At 36.6% G+C, this 12,286-nt stretch overlaps 1 protein-coding gene across 9 annotated transcripts in view; it reads left to right on the top strand.

The window, feature by feature from the left end:
* LOC127871499 (TBC1 domain family member 7-like) overlaps window positions 1-12,286 on the top strand; it is a 32,170-nt gene that overhangs the window by 7,675 nt on the left and 12,209 nt on the right. For all 9 annotated transcript variants that reach the window (XM_052414480.1, XM_052414479.1, XM_052414477.1 and 6 more), the window contains 4 exons: window positions 142-326; window positions 1,310-1,447; window positions 6,748-6,899; window positions 9,982-10,111. In XM_052414480.1, the coding sequence (XP_052270440.1) occupies window positions 142-326; window positions 1,310-1,447; window positions 6,748-6,899; window positions 9,982-10,111 (605 nt within the window). The remainder of the gene's footprint in view (window positions 1-141; window positions 327-1,309; window positions 1,448-6,747; window positions 6,900-9,981; window positions 10,112-12,286) is intronic.

Here is a 12,286-nt window from a genome sequence, read left to right on the forward strand (position 1 = left end):
ATTTCTATTAAAAATAATTCAGTATCCGTTATATCATTGTAAAATATTAAAAATATGCAAATGAAATCATCTCTTATTTTGGTGTACAATAATTTACAAATAAACTTGTGTTTTGTTTAACTTTGAAATTCTCATGTTTAGGTGTAATTCCTGCTAGTCAAGACTCTCACGAGTTTGTTATGAAAAATCGTCAGGAGCAGTACGACCTGTTAAAGTCATCTTTAGAAGTGATGAGACGAATACACTGTGACACACCTGTGGTAGAAGTCTTCCTGAAAATGTTTCTAATAGAAGAAGGATTGCTGCCGTTCCATGACAGTGGGCTTGTAAGAGTTTAATTTAGAAATATACCAAAGTATATTAAGTATAATGTTTGTTTGTACCCTTGTCAATGTTAGTTTTTGGTGCATACATGTACCAATAAAAATTTTGTATATTTCTTTACAAATGTTTTTATGCCTCCGGATCGAATGATCGGGGATATATTGTTTTTGGCCTGTCTGTCTGTCATTGTATGTGTGTGTGTGTGTGTGCGCGTGTGTGTGTTCTTGTCCAAAAACTTTAACCTTGGTCATAACTTGGTCATATCTTGGTCATAACTTTTGCAATATTGAAGATAGCAAATTTATATTTGACATGCATGTGTATCTCATGGAGCTGCACATATTGAGTGGTGAAAGGTCAAGGTCATCATTCATGGTCAAAGGTCAAAAATACAAATCCAAGGAAAGTAATAAGCTTTAAAGGGAGATAATTTTCTGTACCTGCCAAATGATTTTTTTTTTAATTAATCATAGCGGCGCAGTAGGGGGCATTGTGTTTCTGACAAACACATCTCTTGTTTTTTTAATCTTTGACCTAATATCTGCTATTTAATTATCAAAGCCTAATTTATCTTATCTTGCTAAATAAACAAAAACTTAGATGTAGATAAATCTGAACTTGAATATTCATTCATGTATTTAATAGTTCTACTGTATCCTGTGTCCTATTTTTGTTATAATGATTTAACTGGTTATTTTCAGTCTTGAATATATATATTTCTGTTTTAACTCGTTAAAATTACAAACAATGTTGTAAGTAAGATGATATGATAAGTTAATTTTTTTTTTTTGAAACTGTACATAATGTAACCTTAGTTATATATTTGACAAAATTGTGATTATGCAATGTGATAATTGGAAAATTTTACCTTTGCTTCTGAAAAGCCTGATCTGCTAGAATTAAAGTGATCTGAAAAGATATCCACCATGGATTTCTCATCAGTTATTTATTGAGTGTTTCCAATTAACTTAGCATGTTTGTTTAGTGCGATCAGCATTCCTGCTACATGAGTATTGCTCAGCTAGTGTCCCAGATGGCAGAGAGCAATATAGAGGCCTACTGGATCACCAACAAGTTCTACAGGATGTTCTCCAGATCTATGAAAGATGTCCTGCCTACTCTGGTAGGTACCAGTTATGTAAAATATCTTCTGTTGTTAAACCATTTTCTCACTAGATCATTATGCTGCCTCTGTAGAAGTGGGGCCTTATTGCTTTGCTTTTTGTAGTTGGTGTATGTATTTGTCTGTCAGTCTGTAGATCTTTTGTTTCTAGCCAATATCTAATGAACTCTTTTACCATGCTAATTGATATGATGGTTACTGGGGAAGGAAGGAAGACACCTATCAATTTTCAGGTCAAAGGTCAGGACCTCAGGGGAGTGTCATAGTAAATGTGTTTTTGCAAGATATTTTAGGAATTCTTGAAACTAGATCATAGTAGTCTCTTCTGAGAAAGAGGTTTGTCTATTGATTTTGAGGTCACCTTGTGAAAGGTCACATGGTCTGTTTTTGGTTTCTTCTGAGAAAGGGGTTTGTCTATTGATTTTGAGGTCACCTTGTGAAAGGTCACATGGTCTGTATTTGGTTTCTTCTGAGAAAGGGGTTTGTCTATTGATTTTGAGGTCACCTCGTGAAAGGTCACATGGTCTGTTTTTGGTTTCTTCTGAGAAAGGGGTTTGTCTATTGATTTTGAGGTCACCTCGTGAAAGGTCACATGGTCTGTTTTTGGTTTCTTCTGAGAAAGGGGTTTGTCTATTGATTTTGAGGTCACCTTGTGAAAGGTCACATGGTCTGTTTTTGGTTTCTTCTGAGAAAGGGGTTTGTCTATTGATTTTGAGGTCACCTCGTGAAAGGTCACATGGTCTGTTTTTGGTTTCTTCTGAGAAAGGGGTTTGTCTATTGATTTTGAGGTCACCTCGTGAAAGGTCACATGGTCTGTTTTTGGTTTCTTCTGAGAAAGGGGTTTGTCTATTGATTTTGAGGTCACCTCGTGAAAGGTCACATGGTCTGTTTTTGGTTTCTTCTGAGAAAGGGGTTTGTCTATTGATTTTGAGGTCACCTCGTGAAAGGTCACATGGTCTGTTTTTGGTTTCTTCTGAGAAAGGGGTTTGTCTATTGATTTTGAGGTCACCTTGTAAAAGGTCACATGGTCTGTTTTTGGTTTCTTCTGAGAAAGGGGTTTGTCTATTGATTTTGAGGTCACCTTGTGAAAGGTCACATGGTCTGTTTTTGGTTTCTTCTGAGAAAGGGGTTTGTCTATTGATTTTGAGGTCACCTCGTGAAAGGTCACATGGTCTGTTTTTGGTTTCTTCTGAGAAAGGGGTTTGTCTATTGATTTTGAGGTCACCTCGTGAAAGGTCACATGGTCTGTTTTTGGTTTCTTCTGAGAAAGGGGTTTGTCTATTGATTTTGAGGTCACCTCGTGAAAGGTCACATGGTCTGTTTTTGGTTTCTTCTGAGAAAGAGGTTTGTCTATTGATTTTGAGGTCACCTCGTGAAAGGTCACATGGTCTGTTTTTGGTTTCTTCTGAGAAAGGGGTTTGTCTATTGATTTTGAGGTCACCTTGTGAAAGGTCACATGGTCTGTTTTTGGTTTCTTCTGAGAAAGGGGTTTGTCTATTGATTTTGAGGTCACCTCGTGAAAGGTCACATGGTCTGTTTTTGGTTTCTTCTGAGAAAGGGGTTTGTCTATTGATTTTGAGGTCACCTCGTGAAAGGTCACATGGTCTGTTTTTGTTTTCTTCTGAGAAAGGGGTTTGTCTATTGATTTTGAGGTCACCTTGTGAAAGGTCACATGGTCTGTTTTTGGTTTCTTCTGAGAAAGGGGTTTGTCTATTGATTTTGAGGTCACCTTGTGAAAGGTCACATGGTCTGTTTTTGGTTTCTTCTGAGAAAGAGGTTTGTCTATTGATTTTGAGGTCACCTTGTGAAAGGTCACATGGTTTGTTTTTGGTTTCTTCTGAGAAAGGGGTTTGTCTATTGATTTTGAGGTCACCAGGTGAAAGATCACATGGTCTGTAACATAAAGTTGATTTCTTAGCTATTTTTTTGTGGACCAGGTCAAATGTCAAGGTCAAATGAGTTTTTGTGAAGATATTGATTTTGTTAATGATGCTTAGAGAATGCTTTTACAACGGATCATAACAAATTGGAATGCTGAAAAATAATTATTCTAAGGATCATATTATTAATTTACTGGTTATATTGAAGATGGATTACCTCCTATGATTTTCTAATTAAAAGATCTAAGGTCAAGTTCAAAGCCATATACCAAAAGTAGAGCTTTAGGTACCGGTACACGTGAAATGCAAGATTGATATGTTCAACTTAAGTTTAATTTCGGAGATAGCATTTATTTGACATATATTTCTTGTTTACCTGAGCACATAGTTCTTATGGGGAGCTTTTAGGATACTGTGTTGTCCATAGTTCATCTGTTGACCTTTTTAGCTCACCTGAGCACAATGTGCTCATGGTGAGCTTTGTGATCACCTTTTGTTTGTCGTCCGTTGTCCGTCGTGCGACGTCAACATTTGCCTTGTTCACTCTCTAGAGGCCACATTTATTGTCCAATCTTCATGAAACTTGGTCAGAAGATTGGTTTTAATAATATCTTGGATGAGAACAAAAATGGTGACGTTTGCTTGAAAAACATGGCTGCCAAGGGGTGGGGCATTTTTCCTTATATGGCTATATATGGCTATAGCAAAAGCTTGTTAACACTCTAGAGCCACATTTATAGTCAGATCTTCATGAAACTCGGTCAGAAGATTCATCCCAATAATATCTTGGAAGAGATAAAAAATGATGCCAGTTGGTTAAAAAACATGGCCACCACGGGGGCGGGGCTATTTTGCTAATATGGCTATAGTAAAACCTTGTTAACACTCTAGAGGTCACATTTATTTTCCGATCATCATGAAACTTGGTCAGAAGATTTGTCCCATTGATATCTTGGATGAGTTCGAAATTGGTTTTGGTTGCTTTAAAAACATGGTCACCAGGGGTGGGGCATTTTTCCTTATATGGCTAAAGTAAAACCTTGTTAACACTCTAGAGGCCACATTTATTGTCCGATCTTCATGAAACTTGGTCAGAAGATTCATCCCAATAATATCTTGGACGAGTTCAAAAATGATGCCAGTTGGTTGAAAAACATGGCTGCCAGGGGGCGGGGCATTTTTCCATATATGGCTATAGTAAAACGTTATAACACTCTAGAGGCCACATTTATTTTCCGATCTTCGTGAAACTTGGTCAGAAGATTTATCCCAATAATATCTTGTTATCTCAGGTGAGCGACTTTGGGCCTTTTAGGCCCTCTTGTTTCTTCTAAAGTCTTCTCCTCCTGAACTGCTCAGCTGATTTTTATGAAACTTTACAGGAATGATTCTTGGGTGACCCTCTTTCAAAGTTAAACAAATCATTCAGGTCCATTGCATATGTCTGTCAACGGAGCCTCAAAAAGCTTTAAAACTAGAATGTTAACAAAGTTTTTCTATAGCAATATATGGAAAACTGCTCTGCCCCTGGCGGAAATATTTTTTAACGGACCAGAACCATTTTCAAACTCAACTGAGCTATCATTGAGACAAATGTTATGACAAAGTTTCATGAAGATTGGACTATAAATGTGACTTTAGAGAGTAAACAAGGTTTTACTATAGCCATATAAGAAAAAAACTGCCCCCTTCCTGGCAGCTATGTTTTTCAACAAACTGGAAACATTTTCAAACTCAGCCGAGATATCATTTGAACATATGTTCTGGCCAAGTTTCATGAAGATTGGACTTAAAATAAGACTTCTATAGTGGTAACAAGGTTTTACTAAAGCAATACAAGGAAAACTGCTCCGCCCCCTGTCGACAATGTTTTTCAATGAACTGGAACCATTTAAGAACTCAGCTGAGATATCATTTGAACAAATGCTCTGACCAATTTAAGTTTCATAAAGATTGGACTAAAAATGAGACTTTTAGAATTGACAAGGTTTTACTATAGCCATATATAAGGAAATTTGCCCCACCCCCTTGCGGCAATGTTTTTCTACTGACCCGAACCATTTTGGAACTCAGCTGAGGTATTTTTGGGACAAATGTTCTGAAAAAGTTTCATGAAGATTGGAAAATAAATGTGACTTCTAGAGTGTTAGCAAGCTTTTTTTTTAAATTTGGCCTATTGACCTAGTTTCGATCTCAAATGGCCTAGTTTCAAACTCGACCAAGATATCATTGGAACAAATCTTTTGACCAAGTTTCATGAAGATCAGTCAATAAATGTGGCCTTTAGATTGTTAACAAGGTAAAATGTTGACGACCATTGGCGCACGATGCACGACGGACAAAAGGTGATCCCAGTAGCTCACCATGAGCACATTGTGCTCAGGTGAGCTAAAATTGAAAACTGTAAAATCTTCTTCTCAGAAACTTCAAGGGTCAGGGCTTTAATATTTTGTGTGTTACCGTTTTTTGTAGTCCTTTACCCAGCTTGTTTAAAAAATGCCATTGAGGTTAAAACAGGCCATGCCACAGTTGTTTCTTTTTAACTTATATGAATATAGTGAAAACTTCTCTGAAAACGCAAAGCCCTTTGTTATTTGGCATGTTACTTGATGTAATGGTCATATGCTTAGTTTGTTAAAAGCATGCCCCTGGGGTTAACAACATGCCAACCCCTAGGGCTCAAATTATTTATAAAAACTTGTATATTAAATATCGTTAAACTTCACAAATATATTTCTCCGAAACCGCAAGGGTCAGGGGTTTTATATTTGGTTTGCAAAATTGTATATTTTCCTCTTCTAAGTTTTTTCAAATCATGTGTTTAAGGTTGAATCTAACAACTCCCCAGAGATCACATGATTTATATAGATATATGTAGTAAATAGGTTAAAACCCTTACTCTCTAACACTTCAAGGGTATGGAGTTTGATATTTACTGTGCAACATGATAATGCGGTCCTCTACTAAGTTTGTTTATATCATTCCACGGGTGTATGACCTGTATGGTTTAGTTTTGCCAAATAAAAAACTATTTAGAATACCAATGTTAAATTTCTGTTTTATATAAAAAGGAGACTTTTACGATTAAAAAATCTTAAAATAACAAAAAGAAATTGATTTTATTTTATTGCACTTGCTCCAATATATTTTGCCTTACATTTTACCTCTTCATATGAAGAGCTTTTTAAAATTCATTTTGGTTAAGTCTGCACATCAAACAACAAAGAGTGTTTACATAGTGTATATTAGCAATCACAATTTTCAGTCATGGACAAAAACTGAACCAAATTGTTTAAAGAGGAATCTATTGGTACATGTATATATATCTTCGGGCAAAATTCTTTATCAATTTATTGTTGACAAATTCACAATTAAAACTGTTGGTCACACAAATGTTATCTCGTGATTGATATTTTTTAGCCAGAAAAAGTGAAGACCCTGTTAAAGAAGGAGGACACAGACTGTAAGCTGTGGAATCATCTCGCCAAGCATGAGCTGTGGCAGATCTTGCCCCTCAAACGCTGGTTCTCAACTTGCTTTGCTGCAGTCCTCCCTGAGATACCATTTGAGAGGTAGATGTCACATGTCATCTTTTGGTGGCAATATAATTGTACACCCAATTAATAAATGCAGTTGTATGAACATTATTTACCTTTGTCCATAGCATAAGTTTAACCAGCATTGATGATTTTTTTTAAAACTTGGCAGCAGTGGCAAGCACAAGGAGACTGCATGTTGCGCACAAGAAGGTCAATGTTACAATTCAAGGATAAAAATTTTCCGGCCTACTGCTTCAAAGGATTAAAAAAAATAAATATGTATTGTTAACATCAATAAATGTTGACCATTTCTGAAACCGCAGCAGTTAGGGGTTTTATATTTGGTGTGTTAACTTACATAACATTGTATAGTTTTCCTCTTCTGACTTTGTTCAAATCATGCCCCTGGTCTATGATATAAACTTTTCATGTCCCAGTGGTCACACAATTGTATAGACTTATATATTCTTAAAAAACTGCTCTAAAAGAGTTAGGGGTTTAATGTTTGGTGTGCATAATTGTGCACTTGTCCTCTTCTAAGTGTGTTCAAATCATACCACATAGGTCATAATTGGCCCCATTCTTTGGACTACTAAAATCGTTTTTTAAACATTTATGTATTGGCTTAATATTATCTCGGACCACATTAAGTCTGTGTCATGCAGAGTAAACTATCTAGAGTAATACCTCAGTTTCAGTTTATTAAACAAACAGCACAAAATCCACTCATAATAGGTTTTTATCTAAAAACATTAAATTGTTTTTAGCTCACCTGTCACAAAGTGAAATGGTGAGCTTATGTGACCATGTGATGTCCGGCATCCGTTGTGCGTGCGTGTGCGCGACAGTGGAGGTCACAGTTTTCATCCAATCTTTATGAAATTTGGTCAGAATGTTTATCTTGAAGAATTCTGGGTTGGGATTGTATTTGAGTCATCTGGGGTAAAAAACTAGGCCACTAGGTCAAATAATATAAAACCTTGTGTATACAATAAAAGTCACAGTTTTCATCCAATCTTTATGAAATTTGGTCAGAATGTTTATCTTAATGAAATCTGGGTTGGGACTGTATTTTGGTCATCTGGGGTCAAACACTAGGTCACTAGGTCAAATTATAGAAAACCTTGTGTAGACAATAGAGGTCACAGTTTTCATCCAATCTTTAAGAAATTTGGTCAGAATGTTTATTTTGATAACATCTGGATTGGGATTGTATTTGGGTCATCTGGGGTCAGAAACTTGGTCACTAGTTCAAATCATAGAAAAACCCTGTGTAGACAATAGATTCTAAGAAAAATTGTCTGCTTGCCGAGTATGTTGTTTTAAATGCTCTCTAAATAATTGTACTTAGATATTTTTAACTGATTAAATTTTACTAAAGCACCACACCAACACAGCAAAGTCTTCTATTATATATATGGTTTAGCCCAGTAAAATCGGGCTGACCATATGGCCGTTTTCAACCATTTTTAACGCAAAGTATTTATGTTTATCAGTGTGCTTGGGCAATGGTTTCTAACCGAAGTCCTGAGGGTAAACAAACCCATTAGTCAGACAACAGAGGTCACAGTTTTCATCAGATCTTAATGAAATATGGTCAGAATGTATGTCTTGTTATAATCTGGGATGGGATTGAATTTAGGTCATCTAGGGTAAAAAACTAGGTCACTAGGTCAAAGTTAAACAAAACTTTTGTAGACAGTAATGAGTAAAGGTCACAGTTTTCATCCAAACTTAATACAATTTGGCCAGAATGTTAATCTTGATGCAATCTGGGTTGGGATTGTTATTGGGTCATCTGGTGTCACTGGGTCAAATCATATAAAAACCTTGTGTAGACAATAGAGGTCATAGTTTTCATCTGATCTTAATGAAACATGGTCAGAATGTTTATCTTGATAATATCTGATTTTGGATTGTATATGGGTCATCTGGGGTCAAAAATTAGGTCACCGGGCCAATTCTAGTTAAACCTTGTGTAGATGAAAGAGGTCACAGTTTTCATCACGTCCTAATGAAATTTTGTCAGAATGTATTAATTAATGAAATCTGGCTTGGGATTGTATATGGGTCTGATAGAATTTAAGTTGATGTAGCAAGGTTAGTCAGGTGAGCGATTCAGGGCCATCATGGCCCGCTTGTTATATTATTCCCCTGGATCTGAAACTGGTCGTGCCCCACACAAATGAGCAATCTAGGGCCATCTTGTTCATAATTCCATACAAAATTGCATGATGATATTATATATATATTTATCACATGTCATACCCTGTTTCCCATGTAATTTAACCATTACATATTTTTATGCCCCCTATCGAAAGATTGTTTTTGGCCTGTCTGTCTGTCTGTCTGTCATTTTGTCAGTCAGTCATTGTGTGTGTCACAAAACTTGAACCTTGGTTAAACTTTTTTACATTTGCAATATTGAAGATAGCAACTTATTTGGCATGCATGTGTATCTCATGGAGCTGCACATTTTGAGTGGTGAAAAATAAAGGTCAAGGTCATCCTTCAAGGTCAAAGGTCAAATATCATTGTTTGTTTTTTTCCCTAAAACTTAAACCTTCGTAATATTGAACATAGCAACTTGATATTTGGCATGCTTTTGTATCTCATGGAGCTGCACATTTTGAGTGGTGAAAGGTCAAGGTCATCCTTCAAGGTCAAATTAATGGCTTCAAAGCGGCGCAATAGGGGGCATTGTGTTTCTGACAAACACATCTCTTGTTTTATATTACACATGTGTAATAAACATTTTTAAGCGTTTTCATTGGCTTAGTTTTCGTTTATTGACACATTTTGTTATTTTGCTGAAATGACATTGCAATGTCAAATGACATCATGAAATGTAAACAACATTCGGATTTTTGTCATTATGTTTGCGTAAATATTTATTGAATTTGCTCATTTAAAAGCACGTGATAAAAAAGATCTGACTCTCGTTGTCATATCATATCATATTTTATTAAACTCGTCCAGGAAATTCGTTAGTAAGCTCGCCAAAGGCTCGCTTTCTAACAAAATCCTGAACTTGTTTAATTAAATATGGTATGATATGACAACTCGTGCCAGATCCTATATATATATATAACCTGTAAGAAAATCTTTGTTATAGAGTAGTTGACAAGGTTCTAGGTGGGTCAGTGATGATACTGGTGTACGTTGCTGTATCATTACTGATAACATTAAAGAGACCATTACTCACCATGGCATCCCGAGAAGACATGATCCAATATCTCACACAGGTAGACTGGCAAAATGTTTTATTAAAATGCATTATTTTGTCTTATTATATTACAAGTAAAAAACATGCGTATGTGCACTGAGTGTCAGCTAGTTATGAACTTTAATGCAGTATGAAATCAGTTTCATATTTTGTGGAAGATTTGTAATGTGAATTTGAATACATTCTATTGTTTTAATTTAAAAAATAAATTGGACTTGCATAATTGATTGTTTGTATTCTTGACTATTTGGTAAGAGATGGTGCTTATAACCCTAGCTAACGCTGTGTCTGTTTCTAGAATTCTAATCATGAAGTGATTGTCATGCTGGTTTGAAAGATTAGAAGGCAACATATTTTGCTTTTTTTAGCTTACCTGATTGCTCAGCCGAGCTTTTGTGACCGGTCTTTGTCTGTCGTCTGTCCGCCCGTCCGTCCGTTAACATTTGCTCGTAAACACTGTAGAGGCCACATTTCTTGTCCCGTCTTCATGAAATTTGGTCAGAAGCTTTGTCCCAATGAAATCTCGGCCAAGTTTGAAATTGGGTTGTGCCGGGTCAAAAAATTGGTAACTAGGTCAAAAAAAGAAAAACCTTGTAAACACTGTTGAAGTCACATTTCGTGCCCAATCTTCATGTGACTTTTTCAAAAATTTTGTCTTATTGATATCTTGGTTGAGTTCAAAAGTGGTTCCGGTCCGTTGAAAAACATGGCCGCCAGTGGGCAGGGCAGTTTTCCTTATTTGGCTATAGAGAAACTTTGTAAAGACTCTAGAAGTCACAATTTTTTACCAATCATCATACAAGTTAGTCAAAACATTGGTTTTAATTGATTTCTCGGACGAGTTCGAAAATGGTCCAGTTCGGTGAAAAAACATGGCCGCCACTGGGTGTGGCATTTTTCTCTTTATGTATATAGTGGCAGTTTTCCCAATTTGGCTATAGAGAAATCTTGTAAACACTCTAGAAGTCACAATTTTTGCCCAATCATCATGAAAGTTGGTCAAAACATTATCTCCGACGAGTTCGAAAATGGTCCGGATCGGTGAAAAAACATGGCCGCCAGTGGGCGTGGCATTTTTCTCTATATGTATATAGTGGCAGTTTTCCCTATTTGGCTATAGAGAAATCTTGTTAACACTCTAAAAGTCACAATTTTTGCCCAATCATCATGAAAGTTGGTCAAAATATTGGTTTTATTGATATCTCGGACGAGTTCGAAAATGGTCCGGATTTGTGAAAAAACATGGCCGCCAGTGTGCAGGGCATTTTTCTCTATATGTATATAGTGAAAACATGTGAACACTCTAGAAGTCCGTCCACCAGATGGTTTCCGGATGATAACTCAAGAACGCTTTGGCCTAGGATCATGAAACTTCATAGGTACATTGATCATGACTCGCAGATGACCCCTATTGATTTTCAGGTCACTAGGTCAAAGGTCAAGGTCACGGTGACCCGAAATAGTAAAATGGTTTCCGGATGATAACTCAAGAACGCTTACGCCTAGGATCATGAAACTTCATAGGTACATTGATCATGAATTGCAGATGACCCCTATTGATTTTCAGGTCACTAGGTCAAAGGTCCAGGTCACGATGACCCGAAACAGTAAAATGGTTTCTGGATGATAACTCAAGAACGCTTACGCCTAGGATCACGAAACTTCATAGGTACATTGATCATGACTGGCAGATGACCCCTATTGATTTTCAGGTCACTAGGTCAAAAGTCTAGGTCACGGTGACCCGAAACAGTAAAATGGTTTCCGGATGATAACTCAAGAACGCTTATGCCGAGGATCATGAAACTTCATAGGTACATTGATCATGACTCGCAGATGACCCCTATTGATTTCAGGTCACTAGGTCAAAGATCAAGGTCATGGTGACTTAACTTACGAAAATGGTTTCCGGATGATAACTCAAAACGCTTACACCTAGGATCATGAAACTTCATAGGTACATTGATCATGGCTCGCAGATGACCTCTATTGACTTTCAGGTAGCTAGGTCAAAGTCACTGTGACTAGGACACAGTAAAATGGTTTCCAGATGATGACTCAAGAAAGCTTACGCCTAGGATCATGAAACTTCATAGGTACATTGATCATGACTGGCAGATGACCCCTATAGATTTTCAGGTCACTAGGTCAAAGGTCAAGGTCACAGTGACAATAAACGTATTCACACAATGGC

Source organism: Dreissena polymorpha, chromosome 3 (assembly GCF_020536995.1).
Source record: "Dreissena polymorpha isolate Duluth1 chromosome 3, UMN_Dpol_1.0, whole genome shotgun sequence".
Classification (NCBI taxonomy): domain Eukaryota; kingdom Metazoa; phylum Mollusca; class Bivalvia; order Myida; family Dreissenidae; genus Dreissena; species Dreissena polymorpha.